Source organism: Coptis chinensis, chromosome 6 (genome assembly GCF_015680905.1).
Source record: "Coptis chinensis isolate HL-2020 chromosome 6, ASM1568090v1, whole genome shotgun sequence".
Taxonomy (NCBI): Eukaryota; Viridiplantae; Streptophyta; class Magnoliopsida; order Ranunculales; family Ranunculaceae; genus Coptis; species Coptis chinensis.
The window spans coordinates 20,251,698-20,271,129 of record NC_141461.1 but is presented as its reverse complement, the minus strand read 5'-3'; the positions used below and the strand labels follow the sequence as shown (position 1 = coordinate 20,271,129).

Here is a 19,432-nt window from a genome sequence, read left to right as displayed (position 1 = left end):
ATTAAGTTTGAATTCATTTTGTAGGTGAAATTTTACGTACATACTTATTTTAAGTTAACTTAAATAACTACTTTTTATAGAATTAATGTATATCAGTCATTCTCTTAAAAGTAGCTAGTTAAGTTAACTTTAAAATAAGTACGTAAGTAAAACTTTACCTATAAAATGAATTTAAACCTATTTTTTTGTGGATATGATATACTCAATATTAAGATCATCTCTACAAAATTTCAGCTCATTTGAAACCCTCTAACATTGGCAAACAACAATTACAAAAATTTAACATTTCTGGATTGTTAGATTTCTTTTTAAAGATGCCAACAATTTTTATCTATGTTAGAGGTTTCCAAATGAGCTGAAATTTTAGAAAGATAATCATTATGGTGAGTGCTTCATAACCACAAAAAATTAGGATTTGAATTCATTTTGAAGGTGAAGTTTTACGTACGTACTTATTTTAAGTTAACTTAAGTAACTATTTTTTAGAGAATTATACAACTGATACTTTGTATTTCCCATAACATTTATGACATTTGTGTATACAGAAACTAGTGATACTCGATGCTAAAAATATTTGTTTTGAATTTTGTGTGTTTTTTTAGTGCTTTTACCTTACGTAATTCACGAAGTATGTTGTATAATTCTCTAAAAAGTAGCTACTAAAGTTAATTTAAAATAAGTACATACGTAAAACTTCACATACAAAATGAATTCAAATCTAATTTTTTGTGGTTATAAAGCACTCACCATAATGATTATCTTTTCAAAATTTCAGATCATTTGAAAACCTCTAACATAGATAAAAATTGTTGTAATATTTAAAAAGAAATCTAACAATCCAGAAATGTTGAATTTTTGTAATTGTTTTTTGCCAATGTTAGAGGTTTCCAAATTAGCTGAAATTTTGTAGAGATGATCTTAATATTGAGTATATCATATCTACAAAAAAATAAGTTTAAATTCATTTTGTAGGTGAAATTTTACTTACGTACTTATTTTAAAGTTAACTTAAGTAGCTACTTTTAAGAGAAGGATTGTAAAAAAATTAATGAACCAAATACAAATTCGGTCATTTCTAAAAAAATTAACCAAATATAATGAACCAAATACGGTCATTTCTAAAAAATAATTAAAAAATATATTGTAGAAATTAATTAATTATTTTTTTTTTTAGAAATGAACCAAATAAGTAGAAATTAATTTTTTTTAATTTTTTTAAATTTCTTATGATGGATTGGTTCATTTATAAAAACAATTAAACCAATCCATCATATATATATATATATATATGGTCAAATCTAGTCAAATATGTTGACTAACAGTTTGAGACAGACTTGTTAACAGAGTGTGACTAAAATCAAAATTTTAAACTTCATGCGACTAAACTCAAAAACATACTAATATAGTGTGAGGTAGTACAAAAAGACCCAAAAAAAAAAAATGGTAGCTTTCCTTATCAAGTGAAGACGTCAACATCTATTTTCTTTTCACCATTTTATTGTACTTGAATGAATTTAATTCCCATTTCTGTACACATAATTCCATATCTTGTTTGCAACCATGCAACTCCATATTAAAACTATTTTCCTCAATTATTGTCATGTCCAAAACAAAAATCCCATTTCTGCCCCTACTCTATCTCCTTTAAAAATCCCCACGACCCCCCACCATCACACACTCTTCTTTTCCAACCAAAAAAAAAAATGGCTTCCTCAAAATCTTCTTCAATGGCTATCACCCTCCTCTTACTCTCCTTCTTCATTCTATCTTCATCCCTAGACATGTCCATCATAAGCTACAACTCCCACCAAGACGATGCTTCAAAACCATTACGAACAGAAGAAGAAATGAAATCTTTATACGAAACATGGCTAGTTAAACATGGTAAACAATACAACGCATTAGGAGAGAAAGACAAGAGGTTTGAGATATTCAAAGATAACTTAAAGTTCATCGATGAACATAACGCTGATAAAGAACAATCATTTAAATTGGGTTTAAACAAGTTCGCTGATCTAACAAATGAAGAATATAGAAACATTTATTTAGGGACAAGAACTGATGCTAAAAGAAGGTTTTCTAAAGTGAAGAGTAACCGGTATGCTGTTCGTGATAGTGATGAGTTACCTGAGTCTGTTGATTGGAGAGAAAAAGGTGCTGTTGCTGCTGTTAAAGATCAAGGGAGCTGTGGTGAGTTTTTTTCTTCTTCTTCATCATTTGTTATTGTTGAGATGATCTAGACCGTTGGTTAGTTTTGTTTAGGTGAATTCAACTGTTTAGATCTAAGAGAGTTTCAGGTCAACGTCTTTAGGACCGTTGATTTCCCAAATAAATAGGGACAGTATGTACTTATTTTTCACCTACAAGCTGACTTTACTAAATTGCCAAAAATTCCATAAAGTCAACATGGGTAATTTGGTAACTAACCAAAACAAATTATTTATTTATTTGTGCGAAAATTCGTAATTGCATTTGGTTTAGAAATGGATATGAGTAGAATTTTACTTGTTTTTAAAATTTTGAATTGATATATTTTAGTAGTAGATTTTTTATTTTATTTATTTTTCCGCTAATTTAGTAGTAGAATTATTGTGTTTGGATTTAAAAAAGAAATTTGGAATCCATTTTAAAAGGGAAAGGAATTTTTGGCGGATTCTTTTCGGTGATATTTTTATTTAGATTTTTCGTTCCCGGTGAAGCTGGTTTGATGTCTAGATTCAATTTTTGTCATGAATTTAATTGGTAGTGGGCCTTGCCAACTCCCAAAAGGTCTCATGGACCAGGATAGTCGGCAATCTCCTACCGGCTTAATGTAGTAAACTTTTTTGATTGATATGCGCCATGTTTAACGCCCAATAACACCATCTGCGTTTGCCACAATCCCCATTGGATTGGCCCAAAAATTTTATGATTGTACAAAAATTTGATGACTTGGAAATGATGTTTGTACAATGTTGACACTGAATTCGGCTGGACAATTGGCACACGCTATTAAGATCAAGTGTCAGCATATGCCATCCCAAATTTCCAATAGCTCCCCAGTAATCAGTATTGGACTATTGGTTGCTATTGCTTACATTATAAAAAAAAAGCAGATGTTTAGACAAATTTTGTGTGGTCACTTGTGGTTGAAGTGGTTGCTGATGTTTTATTGACTTTGAAATTGTGTTATAGGGAGTTGTTGGGCATTCTCAACCATTGCGTCCGTTGAGGGAGTGAACAAAATTGTGACAGGCGATCTTATCTCGCTGTCAGAGCAGGAACTAGTGGACTGTGACAAATCATATAATGAGGGATGCAATGGGGGCCTCATGGATTATGCATTCGAATTTATTATTAACAATGGTGGTATTGACTCTGAAGATGATTATCCTTACCAGGAAAGAGATGGCCGATGTGATCAGTACCGGGTTAGTATGATCAATAACTAATCTTTATTTTTTTTGTTTGCACACGCATCTATGTGTGAATCTATCATTAGTACAGTAATACTAATTCCCAAGTGTTCTAGTTACTCTCATCCATTGAATGTATAGTCTGAAAGCTATATACACATGCGGTATTATTTTGCTCATTATTGTTTTTTGTAATTTTCTTTTGATACAGAAAAATGCAAAAGTCGTGACTATTGATGGATACGAGGATGTTCCTGTGAATGACGAGAAGGCTTTGCAAAACGCAGTTGTAAATCAGCCAATTGCTGTAGCCATTGAGGCTGGTGGCAGGGCATTCCAGCTTTATGATTCTGTAAGATCAGAACCCATGTATCACCTCTTTGGTGTGCTTTGGTTGTTTTCCTTACTATGCCAACTAATTGACTTCTTTGATACTCGTATATGGTCAAAATCTATACGAACTTTCAAAGTTATAAATTAAAGGAGATGTTGAACTCAAACGTTAACAATTTAGATGTTGAACTTGAATAGTAACAATTTACAGCTTTATACTGGCTAGAAGCTATATAAAAATAGAAGCATAGGTTGAGGATATAGCTTATGATGGAGCGAATGGAAAATTATAACCATATTGTGAACCACAATACACAGGTTAAGGTGATGATATGGAGTGAGCGGAAAATTATACCATATTGCGGACCACAATACACAGGTTAAGGTAATGATATGGAGTGAACAGAAAATTATAACCATATTGCGAATCACAATACACAGGTTAAGGTGATGTTATGGATGCTGATATGATTGTCCTCTTATTGCACGAAGTAGTGATTCTCAATTGTCTGTTCATGCTAACTCGATTTGGAGTAATCTGAGAAAGTCACTAGTTGCTTGGTTGGCATGTGGCATGATTTGGAAATAGGATGCTTTTTAATTACAATGTATATGTTATTTGTCAAAAAGATTTGTTGGTTTGTCATTACTGACACTTCATTGTGCCTAGAACCACAAGAATCCACATTAATGTGTCTTTAGGATCAAGCTGAGTTCTGGTTTTTTATGTCAATTGAGGTAAATAGGTATCATGGAAGTGTGTAAGTTGTTCATTCCTATTGGCTCTGTTTCAGGGTATATTCACGGGGAGATGTGGAACAGCATTGGACCATGGTGTGGCTGCTGTTGGTTATGGCACAGAGAATGGCAAGGATTACTGGATTGTGAGGAACTCATGGGGCGCTAGCTGGGGAGAGAAGGGATACATTAGATTGGAGCGTAATGTAGCTGGCATTAAGACTGGCAAGTGCGGTATTGCAATGGAGGCATCCTATCCCACTAAGGAAGGCCAAAATCCCCCTAATCCCGGTCCTTCACCACCCTCCCCAGTTGCGCCTCCCTCTGTTTGTGACCAGTCCTACTCCTGCCCTGAAAGCAATACTTGTTGCTGTGTCTATCAGTATGGAAGCTACTGCTTTGCATGGGGATGCTGCCCGCTTGAGTCCGCTACCTGCTGTGATGATAACTACAGCTGCTGCCCCCATGACTATCCCGTCTGTAACCTCGATGAAGGAACCTGCTTAATGGTATGAGAGAACCAAACCCGAGCATTCTATCATCTTAACGACCTTGCAAGATATTTTTGTTCTTTGTTTTTCTTTCATTCATTTGCCTTGTGTCTTGTAATGCAACAGAGCAAGGGCAACCCACTGGGAGTGAAGGCATTGAAGCGCAGTCCTGCTAAACCTAATTGGGCTCATAAGAGTGCCAAAAGCAAGATCAACAGCGCGTGAAGAGGTTATGGTGCATTTTATTTAGAAAGAGAAAAAGCTAAGGGAGGTGTGTGTGCCCCTTCAGTTGATCATTGTTTAGAACCCCTCCATGCCCTGATGGTCTAACGGGTGGTTGGCTTATCAATGTCTAATTTGATAAGCTTATTGTACATAGATTTTTATGTTCTTGCATTTCTCATGAACAAATGGATATGATGGTCCATTTACTTTTAATTTCACTGTAAATTCAACTTTTATTACCGCTTAATGAAATCGGTTGTCCTCTGTGCTTACTGTTGCATTGTAAGAGGTTTCACGAACCAAGGTAGAATCTATTGATTCAAACAGTATTCAGTGCCGAAGCACTAATAATCTGTTTCTTGCACAGTTGGTTTAACTTTTATATTGCGCTGACCGAGAGAAGTATGGATTAATGTATAGAGAAGAAGTGACAATATTCTATACATTTAGAAGACTAATAAAAGGATCAACGTGGAGTTTATCATTTGGAGATGTGAGTTACAATTTCTACACTAGTAACTAGTTAATTAATAGAGCAAAATGTTATGAATGGCGGTTTCATTTTAACACTACTACGAAGAGAACACCAATCCTGAAAAAAGAAAAAAAAATAGGAAATAAGTTTAACAAGGGCGTTGCTGTTTGATACAATCTGAAAATAAAATAAAAGTGCAAAATAGAAAGATGAGAAGAGAAGATAAAATGGAATCAATTCGAAGAGATTACAGCCTCCAAATTGGTTTATTGAGGAACTGTGACCTCTATTGCAACTTAAGATTAAACAATAACAATAATTTTAGGCTACTGTTTATTATTCATTCAACCACATAAATAACACATCAAACAACTAACAAATACCTACCCCACTAACAAGAACTCAAATGCATAATCCATTTCTAACACTAACACCATACCATCACCCACGTACCCATGCTCCCACACATTTAGCACGTAACACTGTCTCTTACATTATATATATATATATATAATATGGTGTCATCGCAAGCACGGACACAAAACCCTTAAGCGCATGACCTATTTTGGTTGTCAATTGTGCTTTATGGGCACAAGGTGAAGTGGAAATTTCTTACAAACGGTAACACCATATTGCTCATCCATGTTAATGTCTTCCTTTACGACTCCAATAGACAATTCCCAATTAAAAGAATAAAGGAGATTTGCCAATGCCAATTCTATTGTTGCAAGTCCCATATTCATTCCAGGACAAACCCTTCTGCCTGACCCAAAGGGTAAGAACTCAAAGTCCTGTCCTCTAAAATCAATGGACTTATTCATAAACCTTTCTGGGAAGAACTCTTCAGGATTTTCCCAATATTCACTACTTCTTCCAATAGCCCACACATTCACCATGACTCTTGTTTTTGGGAATATATCGTATCCATTGATGTTACAGTGATTCATACTTTCTCTAGGACCCAATAGAGTTCCTGGAGGGTGCAATCTTAGAGTCTCTTTCACCACCATTTTGAGATACTGAAGTTGATTGATATCGCTTTCTTCCACTTTCCCTTTCTTCCCAATGCAGTTTCTAATTTCGTATTGTACTTTCTTCATTGTTTCTGGCTTTCTAACCAGCTCGGTCATTGCCCACGTCATGGTACTAGTACTAGTGTCTACTCCTCCAAAAAATATATTCTGACATCAAACAAAAATAGCAAAGCATTAACATACAAAATTATCCACATATCTTATTCTGAAAGATAAAAGCAATAGAAGCCAAGTGAGTGAAAAACAGGGGAAATCCGATCACAAAATAGTGTTGATCAAATGGTTTAAAATGAGGTAAAGGCAGCTTACCATGAGGAGCCCTTTGATATGACTGATGGTGAGACCTGCTGCACCAGATTGATTTGTCCTTAATCCAAGCAATACATCTATAATATCTTCATCCTCTTCCTTCTTCCTCTTAGGATCAAGGTGCTCATTGATAACTTTTTGGTAGAAGGCGTCAAATACACTGAAGCACTTTCCCAGCCTAGAACTAAAACCAGTGAACTTATCTATGATCCACCCAAAATATGGAAAGATATCGGTTGCAGATAAACTACCAAGTAAATTAAGGGCTTCAATAACAAATTCATAAAGCAACTCTCTGTCTTCATCATTTTTACCTAAAGCAACTCTACATGTTATTTGGTAAGTGAGTGAGAACAGCTTCTCAGTAAGATTTAAAGGACCTGCAGATTCGGATATAGACTTTATCATATTTTCAATTTCTTCTTTCCTCACAAACCCAAAAGATTGCACCCTCTTCAAGCTAAATAGCTCCGAGCGCAAATCCTCCTCATCTCCTTCCAGTACTCACTGTAGGGACTAAAAACGATATCTTGGAAATTGTATGAAAGACGTTTTGGGCCGGCAAGGGAAGGCCTGGTACAGAAGTTAAGGTCATGTGTCTTCAGGATCTCTCTTGCCATGAGGATACTACTAGTGTTGGTTTAAGACCAAACTGCATTAGCATGATTGGACCGTATTCCTTGGAGAGTTTCCTTAAAGAATGGTGAGGCAAGTTACCAAGTAGGTGCAAGTTGCCTATGATGGGAAGCTTAGAAGGACTAGGAGGAAAATTTGGTCTATTACCTCTTTTGTTCTTTTTCATGAAAAATAACATTAGAAGAACAGGAGTAAGAAGGAGAAAGATACATAGATGCAAAATGTGTGTCCATCCGACTGTATTTGGTTTTCCTTTGCTATGTGTACGAAAGGAGAGCTCGAGTGCGTTCTGTTAAATAGGCCATGTGTAAAGGTTATGATTCGTTTAACTTTACTAACGTAGGCAATTTGGGAGAGAAAGGGTTGATTGATTGGGTTTGACCAAGTTCGTATGGACGAACTATCTACTTATTAAGTTATCTCTACTGGGAGAAGACTTGAATCAAGTCACACGTAGTTTCTCATCTTCTTTATATAGGCAAGGTGCCCGTGCCTCTCGCTCTCTTGCGTCAGGTCAGATCCAAGGTCTTCAGGTCACTTGTGAGCCATGATGACGAGTTAAGGGCATTTCCTGTGATGCGTACTTGAAGTTTCGGTCTTGATGGCAGTCATAAAACTATACGTTACTAGCCGTTGTGAGATGGGGAGAATGAACACTGAAGAGATCGCTTCTAGACGAGGTCGTCTACTCTACTCGAATCACTTTGAAGCGAACTGATGGGATGAGTACATGAGATCGGTTAGTGGTGATATCGCTCTTGGTGCGAGTTGCATAGAACGCTAGCCTAAGTCTAGTCACTATGAAGCGAGCTCTGAGAACGAAAATATGAAGTTGGTTGTTAGCTCTATTGTGCCCAACACGTGTTTGATATTTATTGGTTGTGGATATTACTCCCTCACACCATGCATATCTGAATTGCCAATATTGTTCACCGTCATGCTTGGATAAACTAAAGCCAGCTGGCACTGATAGACCATTAGATGCTATAATCTCAATCATCGTTGCAAAATATTGCATAAAATCGTGAAATATTCCATTTTTTCAGCTATCTTACAAACGTGATGAGGTTTTTATAGCGGCATATGTTTCTTCTTTTATGTTTCTCAAACGTGACGACGAGGTTTTTATAGTGGCACATGTTTCTTCTTTAAAGTCTCTTGGACAGCAAAGCTTGGAATTGAGTCCGAATTTTCACAAACGTGATGAGCTTTTTAGTGTCACATGTTTCTTCTTTTAAGTTTCTTGGACAAACAGCTCCATTATAAGTTAGGGTCGGAGCAAGAAATTTCAACTCCATTATAAGTCGGGCGGAGCAAGAAATTTATATTACCCCAGCTGAAACAATAATATCATCTTTAATATATAGAAAAATGAGGAGTTGAGTGAATAGTGATTGGTATGGACGTTAAAGCATTTTGGTAATATTACAATTTCTTTTGTCTTTAATATATATAGAAAAATGAGGAGTAGAGTGAATAGTGATTGCTATGGATGCATAGATATTTTGGTAATTTCACAATTTCTTTTGTTTTTTTCTTTCTTTTTTTATGGGCAAAATTGTATTTTCACAATTGTTAAATTTGTTTTTTGACAAACACGTGTAGGCTTGGTGGGCTCTAGGGCTAGAAAAATGATTGCACATAGATGTAAAGTAGTAATTCACTTCTATTATAAATTTAAAATTAGAAAGAAAAATAATGGTGGGGCTTGAGATTGTTCCACGTGCCTATGCACGTGGCATGAGGCTAGTAAGTCTAACGCCACCAGCCATTTGTATATAGAAAAATGAGAGGTCGAGTGAATAGTGATTGGTATGGATGCAGAAGCATTTCGGTAATTTCACAATTTTTTTTTTGTTTTTTTTTTTTTTTTAGAGGCGAAACTATACTTTCATAATTGTTAAATTTGTTACACGTGTAGGCTTGGTGGGCTCCAAGATTGGAAAAATGATTACACATAGGGATAAAATAGTAATTTATTTCTATTGTAAATTTAAAATTAGAAAGAAAAATAATAGTGGGACTTGAGATTATTCCACGTGCCTATGCACGTGGCATGAGACTAGTCTAGTAAAAAAAAAAATTCCATAAGCGTCTCACAAACTGAGTAGCGGTGTGGGCGGTCATGAGGTAGATGTGTACAGCCGTACAAGTCACAAGTGATGATTCTAGAATTCCAGGAGATAGGTGATGAAAGCTAATATTTCGTAGAGAAGAAGAGTATGGGATTCTAAGTTCCAACTTCTCTAAATGGGCCATTTCTTTGCATAGTTGGGCAGCCCATGTTAAAAGTTTCTTTATTTTCAGAGAACAGCCCATAGGACAAAATCAAAGTTTTAATTTAGTTTCTAGTTTGGGTCGGTAGATAATTATGGCTCATAGGACAGAATCAAATTTTAATTTAGTTTCTAGTTTGGGTCGGCAAATGTCGTGGCCAGAGGGTTTCGAACTTGTGACTTTTCAATTTTGCTTTTTGACCACCCCAGCACACTCACACTTTATGTTAGGACTAACATGAGAAATTTAATTTATTTCATGTTGTATACATGTATACTGGTGTTTGCATGTTTGTTGAATACATCCACACTGGTGTTTGCATGTGTGGTAGTAGTATTTATATGTTTGTTGCACACATGTATAATGGTGTGTGCATGTGCGATATACAAATGCATAGTAGTGTTTGCATATGTATTATGCACATGTATATACATGCATAGTAGTGTTTGCATGTGTGTTATACATATGCATAATGATGTTTGCATGTGTGTTATATACATGCATAATGGTGTGTGCATGTTGATATACACATACAATACATATCATACATGCATAGTAGTGTTTGCATGTATATCGGGTTGCTACTCCCAAGTCCCAGCTTAAAAATATCATCGACAACAACAAAATTGAAATCGAGATAAATCACACGATTGATTAACACAAGATTTGAGGATTTAAAGAGGAAATTAAATTGTTGTTCAATTGCTTGTTTGTCGAATCGGTGTCGAAATTGACCCAATTATTCTTCAATTAACAATAACCTATAATTGGAAAGTGAAAAAAATAGATTACAAAGTGAGAAGATTATTTGTCATGAGAGAATAAGATGTTTTTTCATATTTTAAATCACTAATTTCAACACACAAATCATCTAGCTCAAAGATGAAAATAATTAGATCTCAAATTTTATCAGTTTTTTTTTTTGGCTAAATGGAGAAGAATGTCATAATTTGTATTAATAAAAAATAACCTACTGACGTCACTCCGAAAGGGTGATCTTGGACATACCCAACAAAACACTCTCATACCCCAACTTTAAAAAAAAAAAAAAATTTTAGACACATTTAGCTTCCTAAATTACCATTCTTTTTTATTTTAGCTTCCTAAATTGTCTTTCTTTTTTATTAGACGTACCCAAGATATTTATGGACTAAAACAAGTCATTTACTCTATGTGATTCAGAAGAAAAAGACCGGCGGTTTTTTTTTCTTCTTCTCCAATAACCTCTTATTCTTATTGTTTTATCTCATCAATAAACTGCACACACTAAACTGGAAATGAAAATATGTATGCTCTATGTAAACCAAAATGAACTAGCAGGATTGATGCAAGTTCGGGCAACTCATTTGATCTCGAGTAGATTGGATGACTGGTACTGTGTAGTAGACATGAAATCAAATTCTGTACATAGGGTTTTGAACTCGATGCATAAAAAGCTACAGACCTGGTCTCGAAGAAATGCATAATATACAGAACCATATGTCCCATGTCCAAGAAGATTTGAATCAGCGAAACTATCAGTCAAAAAAATAATTTCCTCATAGGTGAACACGACGGGCTTCTCCATGTCAAAGACTTCAAATCCCCATACCTACAAGAAAATAAGGCGTATATATAGTTCAAAACCGAACCTTGATAAAATAAAAGGTAAAGAAAAAGAATATATCATCGATTACATAAATAATTCAAATGAATTTATTAGAAACACAAATAAAACACTGCCTACACAACAATGGCGTGAATCAATCCCAATCGGCATGTCAAGATTTACACAAGAATGAACGAAGCGTTAAACCCGGGTGACTTTGTGAGAGATAAAAGTTCTATTCAAGTGTGTGGACATCGGGACATGTGACTGATAGATAGCATCATCACTATGTAACAATGGCATAACATTAACCGCCTAGTATCCAAATGGTCGAAGTTTCCAAACACGGTGACCTATAAGAAAGTTGATACAAATTTCTATTGAACGTGTCTACATGCATCTAAAACACAGGGGAAAGACATAATATTCAAAAATTTAACTCCTAAACAAAAGCTTATGGATGTTAAGAAGGTCGATGGGTTGAATACCTTTAGGAATATTCTTTTGACGATTGACGTGTTCTCCATTGTTGGGCTTCCAAATTCCTTAGACTTGACACATACCCGACCTTCCCGAGGTACAATGTAAAACTTGTCCTCCCAAGAATGTGAAACTTGTGACCAATCTTTCCATCAGGATTTTTGGCATTACTTCTAGGATGGATGACAACAGCTAGAAGATTAGAAAGAAATGCACATGAGTACAATGATGAAGATTAGAAGAAGACTGGCACCTGAGCCCCAATAGTCCATGCATATGGAAAATGAGATTTATAGTTCACTTGATTTGTTGCATAAGAGGGAGTAGCATGTCACTTGTTATATATCTCAACAGTATAATATGTTTTAGTAGGAAAGTTCTTGACTTATGCACATTTTATAACGCAATGATTTTTCGTTCACTTTTCTCCTCCACTGGATATTGAAGATTTGAAGATCTTTCAGAAAACCATGTGAGGTTTTCTACTTTGTTACCAGTAACAAACCTCAAACAAAGGAAATACACCCTAAAGTATCGGATTTCTTGGGGTAAAGTTTTCGTGAAGTTGTTTCACCGCCAATCGTGGGAGAGTGGGCTACTAGGAGAAGTCAAGTTATTAACACTAAATGGACTACATAAAAGCCTTCATTTGATGTTATATCAAATGCTTTCAGATACCCCTCTAAGTTAACTGCAAGAACTGGTTTCAGTCTTTATCTTAAAATTGAGAATCATAGTCTTCACTGTAAATGTAGTATTTGTCAAATATCCATTACTAGTTGGTGCACAAAAACAGTTCTTCTTTACAAAAACATACTCAAAATCTTTCTTGTCAACTATTATATCTTCGTGAAGTACATCAAACATGGATTCTAGTATAGGTAGAGTATGGTTTAAACTTGGTTTGAAAGCAAGAAATGAAGTGCATACTCTAGTTGTATCAGTGCAAGTAAGAGGTGTGGTGGGATAAGAAAAGAGAGTGTGTATGTTAAGAAACAAGAAAGCCAGAGTGAAGAAAAACTCCATTGCTGCTGGGAGAAAAAAATAGGGGAAGTGTGTAAGGAGGGAGTAGTGAGGAGTACAACAAGACAGTGATGGTTAGACAGGTAAGTAAGAGAAGGTGATTTGAAGATGATGGAAATAAACCGGGAGATTTTTATGGGGAATATAAGTTAACTAATTAAACGACCTTTGAGTTAACTGTAAACTAGCAATACAACAAGGATGAAGAAGAATTCATTTGTTTTTTTTTTAAAATTTTTTGTGTCCTTATGGAAAATACTCCAAAATATATAGGAGATATTATTGGATTTAGGCAGTTATTGGGGTATGACAAAAATTTATGGTAGTTATGGGGTATGAGAGTGTTTTGTTGGGTATGTCCAAGATCACCCTTCTGAAAATGTCCTTATAGCGAAATTATTAATGATTGATGCTGATGTTAGTCCGTTTTTGTCCTAAAACCATAATTATTGTTCACCCTCAATTTCAATGTTTGGGCATAATTTTGTGCTTTATTTATAGTTTTGTCTTTCTTCGGTCAGGGCGGATTAGGCCCAATGAGACGTGGTAAGCATACTATTTTTTATTTTTGCCCAAAACTTACTCGGGCTTAAGGAAACCCTCTCCTAGCTCTTCAAAATTCTCCAAAGAAGTCTGGCACAAGACCTTAGCTTATTAGCTTATTAATTGAGGGCGTTTTAGTGCGGACTTCAACTTTGGTGGTTTTTTGCTATTTTTTTGAACTTTTTGATTCAGTGAGGCATAAAACATTTAAGCTATATATAAATATGGGTCCTATTACTGACGGACCCCATATTGTGTTGGGTAGATTCAAAAAAATAACAATTATTACAAGTATGTCATTGGTCTTAAAAAGTCAAAAAAAAACAAATATTACAAGTGTGCCATTAGTCTCAAAAAATTGAATTCGAAAACCCCAAACTTAAACGACCCGGCTAGGTCGTTCATCGTGTAAACCTAACGATGTGGTCATACCGTTTGGACTGAGTCCCCAACGATGTGGCCACATCGTTGGGGACTCAGTCCAAACAGCTTGGCCATATTGTTTGAAACTTAGTCCAAACGGTGTGGCCACACCGGTCAAGAGGCCAAAAAACAGAACTTTATATTTTTTCAAAGTTCAAATCCCAAACGGTGTGCCCACACCGTTTGGACTAAGTCTTCAACGATATGGCTACACCGTTTGAACTAAGTCTCAAACGGTGTGGCCACATCGTTGGGGACTTAGTCCAAATGGTGTGGTCATATCGTTGGAGACTTAGTCCAAACGGTGTGGCCACATCGTTTGAGATTTGAACTTTGAAAAAATATAAAATTCTGTTTTTTTGCCTCTTGACCGGTGTGGCCGCACCGTTTGGACTAAGTCTCAAACGTCAAAAAACAGAACTTTATATTTGTTCAAAGTTCAAATCTTAAACGGTGTAGCCACACCGTTTGGACTAAGTCTCAAACGATGTGGCTAAGTCGTTTGGGACTTAGTCCAAACGATGTGGCCACACCGTTTGAGACTTAGTCCAAACGGTGGCCACATTGTTGGGGACTCAGTCCGAACGGTGTGGCCACATCGTTGGGTTTGCACAATGAACGGCTTAGCCGGGTCGTTTAAGTTTGGGGTTTTGAATTCAATTTTTTGGAACCAATGACACACTTGTAATATTTGTTTTTTTTTAGATTTTTTGAGACCAATGGCACACTTGTAATAATTGTTTTTTTTATTGGAATCTGCCCAACACAATATGGGGTCTGTAATTAACAAATACCTATAAATATTTTGATGGCTCCTACACAAAAGCCTTGCAACCAGCAAACAATTTCTCATATTGGATCATTCTTGTCTTCAAGCCACACTTAATGGAGGTAAGGAGGTAAGGCCAAACAAGTAGTTATAGGCTACATCCATCAAGTAACAAACTTAGCAGGTACAACCATTAATTCATTCTCCACTGCCTAATTATCTTTGGATCATTGACACTGGAGCCACTCATCATGACTTCATCTACTTCTCTTTTGGATACAACCAGACAACTAGTATAACCACAAATGAAGTGCCAGTTAAATTACCAGATGGAAGTTTTGCTCCTATCTCCCATGCATATTGGTAATTGTTCATTGTCTTCCTACATTAACCTGAAAGCTTTCCTAGCTCTGTGAACAACAGTCCTGATGAAGATGTATTCTATTCTTCTACTCATAAATAACGCAATACTAGTACGTCTAGTTATTGGACAAACTTTTATAAGTCCTGCACAACACAACTCTTGCAAAAACTAGGGGCTACGTTTGGTTCGTGGAAAATGTGAGAAAAGAAAAGGTTTTTCTGAAATTTAAAATCTTAGATCCGTTTGGTGAATTATAGAAAGTTGCAAAATAGAAAACAGATTCTTGGGTACGGTCAAATAGGGAAAACAACATCATTTTGAAAAAAGAGGAAGTCGTTTTCTTCCTCTGTTGTCTCGACCAAGGTTTATAAACTTTACCAAAAAACATGGAGAACGACCGACACAATCTACAAATCCATTAATTTCACCTCGAGATAATCTCAAATTTTCAAACCCATTTTAATCGATGTATGTATAAGTAATCTTCCAGCCATTAACGTTCCATTTTGCAAGAAAGAGATGTCGAAGGGTTTCAATGTTGTTTTAGAACGATCTGCATAGAGGGTATGATCCAGTGCTTTGCAGATGGTGTCTCAAAGAAAATATTTTCTAGTCCAAACCAAACAATTAGAAAGTAAAATTCAGGAAAAAGGATTTAGGGTGTGTTTGGAAGTTTTCCTTTGGAATTAGAATTGAAAATATAATTCCAAAACTTACAATTTTAAGTAGTTAAAATTCCTGAATAATGGAAATCTCAAGTTTCTACCACCTATAGAAACTTACAATTTCTTGATTTTGGGGATTTGAGATTTCTATTCCAGTGCATAAATAGTTGCCAAACAGGTGACTCTTAATTTTCGGAAATATATTATGAATTCCACCCTAAAATCCTGGTTGCCAAACACACCCTTAAGGTATTTAGATTCTGATATTGTGATTTCCATGTGAAAGAAAAATCTGTGAACCAAACACAGCCTAAATGTTACCTACTTACCTTCCAAGTTTGAACAATATTTTGGAGAGAGAAAATAGGTAGACTAGAATAGAAGGAAACTTCCTTATTTATTGGAATTTTTCTTTTCCCTTTAAAATTGATTTTGTTTTGTTAACTCCGTTTACTTGTTTTTTTAGTGTTAGTTAAGTGGACAGATGTCACAACTAGTACGTAAGGTGCAGAAGGGAGGGGATTACAGCTGGGTGAAGATGAACTGGACTCTTTTTGTAAAATATGGGATGAAATGCCAAAAAAATTCAACATCCCAAACGGCCAAACCCCACTTTACCGACGGTGCTCAATGTATTTTTCATATCGAATTTTGGACAATCCAATATTTAATATTTTAGCTTGGTACGAAATTTTGTAGTTTCAAATTTCAATGTTCTTGTTGTTGAGAAGTACGAAACTAGTTGACTGGCCTTAGGGGTGTGTTTCAGCTGGATCAGATCGGCTTATGGGTTTTCAGAATTAATTCCAGAATTTTATACTACGATGATCTGATCCGATTTTTTTTTTTGAAATTTTCAGAAATCGGATAATTATATGAAAAATTCGGATGCAAAATTTGGAATTCCAAAAAATTAAGGAAATTAAAAAATCAGATAATTTGGATGCAAAATAAGATAATTCTAGAAATTATATAAAATTCAAATATCTTAACATTCAATCTATTTTATAACTTGTACAATGTAAACCAATTCCAAGGTTTTTAATTTGTTTGTACTTTGTACTATATGTTGTTGATTAATGCAAGTTTTCCAAAAAAGAGTGGCTGTTGAATTAAAACAATTCTAATTACATTAAAAATTTAAATATATTGTATGTAATTATGCATAATTTCAAATGATAATTCAGCAAAATCGGATATAATTCGTTAAAATCGGATCACAACCACCAATCAACGTCTTGAGGACTTCGCCCAGCGGTTGGAGAAATCAAGCAAAAAGGCCAGTGCAGCCCAGATCGTTCAGAAGATGCTCCAGTCATACAAAGCGTCACCATTCACCATAGAAGTCAGGGACAAACAGCCTCCCACTGATTTTATCCAGCCAAAGTTCCCGTTGTATGACGATAGCTCGTGTCTAGAACATCACATAGCTCGTTTCAACCAAATCCTGGCGCTTTATAGTGCTCCAGACTTTGACTACCTAAAATGCAAACTCTTTCCAGCCAGCTTGAAAGATGGAGCATTAGACTAGTTCTACACGCTAACTCCTGATTCAATCCACAACTTTGACAAGCTGGTCGAGACATTCGCAGCAGAGTTCGTCCACAACATAAAGAAGCAAGCCGACCTAGACTCGTTGTTCCAGCTGAAGCAAGCACACGGTGAGACTATTCGCGCTTTCTTAGGACGTTTCAAAAAGGAACTGCTATCAATGGAGCTAGGCCTCAAGGACAGCTTTGCAACCTCGGCATTCCCCAACGCCCTCCTAGATGACTCCAAACTAGCAGGGTCTCTCATGCGCAATAAGCCAGAATGCTTAGACGACCTGTACCATAGAGTCGACAAGTACATGAAATACGAAGAATGGATGGCCCAGCGCAAAAGCAAAGAAGTCCTCACAGTACAGTAAGTGACAAATGGGGACCCAAAGAAAGCAATCATTACTCAGGCAACAACAAGGGCACCAACTCCCAAAAGTCATCGTACACTAAAAGAGAATTCTCCAACTTCTCTAGGACGCTAAGCCATATCCTGAAGAAGATATATACAACACCTTACTTCAAACCAAACATCAACAAGGTGATAGCAATACCAGGACGTCCATACTGCCACTTCCACAAACTCCACCACCATGACACCGATGAATGTTGGAGCCTCAAGCACTACCTCCAAGACTTAGTTGAAGAGGGAAAATTGAAAGAGTTCCTGCCAGAAAGCGACCTCAAGCATAAACTGAATGCCAACCGCAACAGAAGCAGGAGCCGTAGTCATGAACGACCTGCTCGCAGAAGGAGTAGAAGTAGAACATCCCGACGATCTAAATCTTCAGGTCGGTCGAGGCACAACAGAAGACAGTACTCCTCCGATCATGACGAGGAAAATGTAATCCACATGATTACAGACACCTCTAACAACGAGACCTCAGGTCGTAAAAAGCGCAGGTGCATAGGAGCACTGCAAGAAATCTACCACCTATCCCATAAAGCTGAAGTGATCACTCCTACCAGCTATCAAACTACGATCACAATATCTTTCACCGAGGAAGATCTCGACAAGGTGTGCCTACCCCATAATGATGCTCTGGTAGTGTACGTCAAGATCAACAGATGGACAGTCAAGCGGGTCTAATCGATCCAGGTAGCTCTTGCAACATCCTCTTCTACCAAACATATAAAGATATGCACCTGCCAGACTCGGTGATCATAGAGTCAAATGCGCCACTTTACGGGTTCAATGGAGACCGCACAGATGCCATTGGAGACGTCATCCTACTAGCCTCCATTGGAGAAAAAGAGGACATGGTTGAGACCTCAACATGCTTTAGTGTGATAGATGTCAAGTCATCATACATTGCCATCTTAGGACGCAGGTGGATTCACAAGATCCAAGCGGTTCCATCAACCTTACACCAAGTCCTGCGGTTCCCCGGACCCCGAGGCATTATGGAGCTCAGAAACAACCAACTAGAAGCTCATCGATGCAATCAAGTAAGCACAACAACCAAGGCCAAAACTCAGGTCGTCCAGACAAATGACATCCCAAAGCTGCAAGATTTAGACCCCAAAGCTCAAAGAGCAACTTGTTAATTTTCTATCTATCAATAAAGATGTTTTTGCTTGGTCGTATATCGATATGCCAGGAATCAACCCTCAGGTCGCTTGCCACAAATTAAATGTTGAGCTAACTATAAAGCCTATCAAACAACGACCTCAGAAACTAGCACTCAAATTTCAAAAAGCCATCAATGAAGAGATAGAAAAACTCAAAAAGGTTGGATTCATCAGAGAGGTTGAATACCCGACTTGGTTAGCTAACACTGTAGCCGTTCCTAATAAAAATGGCCAGGTACGACTCTACATCGATTTCACCAACGTCAACAAGCATTGCCCAAAAGACAACTTCCCTTACCTCGGATTAATATACTGGTAGATCAAACTTGCAGAAGAAGAACAGGAAAAGACGTCCTTCATAACCGAACAAGGAATGTTCTGCTACAACGTCCTACCATTCGGCTTAAAGAATGCCGGCGCGACCTACCAGAGACTTGTCACAAAAATATTCAAAGACTTGCTAGGCGACACTATGGAAGTCTATATAGACGACATGGTAGTCAAAGCCCAAAGGCTGGCGACCACATTTCTCACCTGCAAGAAGCCTTTGAAAG

General features: G+C 36.5%; 1 protein-coding gene and 1 pseudogene across 2 annotated transcripts; one reads left to right on the top strand and one right to left on the bottom strand.

Moving 5' to 3' along the window:
• Window positions 1-1,671: 1,671 nt before the first annotated feature.
• LOC147492016 (cysteine proteinase mucunain-like) lies at window positions 1,672-5,446 on the top strand. Its single transcript, XM_086569015.1, has 5 exons — window positions 1,672-2,190; window positions 3,175-3,410; window positions 3,607-3,747; window positions 4,523-4,975; window positions 5,084-5,446. Exons 1-5 carry the CDS (start codon window positions 1,704-1,706, stop codon window positions 5,180-5,182), a joined length of 1,416 nt encoding a protein of 471 aa, XP_086425141.1. The 5' UTR covers window positions 1,672-1,703; the 3' UTR covers window positions 5,183-5,446.
• Window positions 5,447-5,957: 511 nt separating this feature from the next.
• On the bottom strand, window positions 5,958-7,939 carry LOC147492015 (cytochrome P450 71B36-like; annotated as a pseudogene). The gene is made up of 2 exons (XR_015199995.1): window positions 7,001-7,939; window positions 5,958-6,838 (listed from the first exon to the last, which is right to left on the bottom strand). The product of XR_015199995.1 is annotated as a cytochrome P450 71B36-like (transcript).
• Window positions 7,940-19,432: the final 11,493 nt, after the last annotated feature.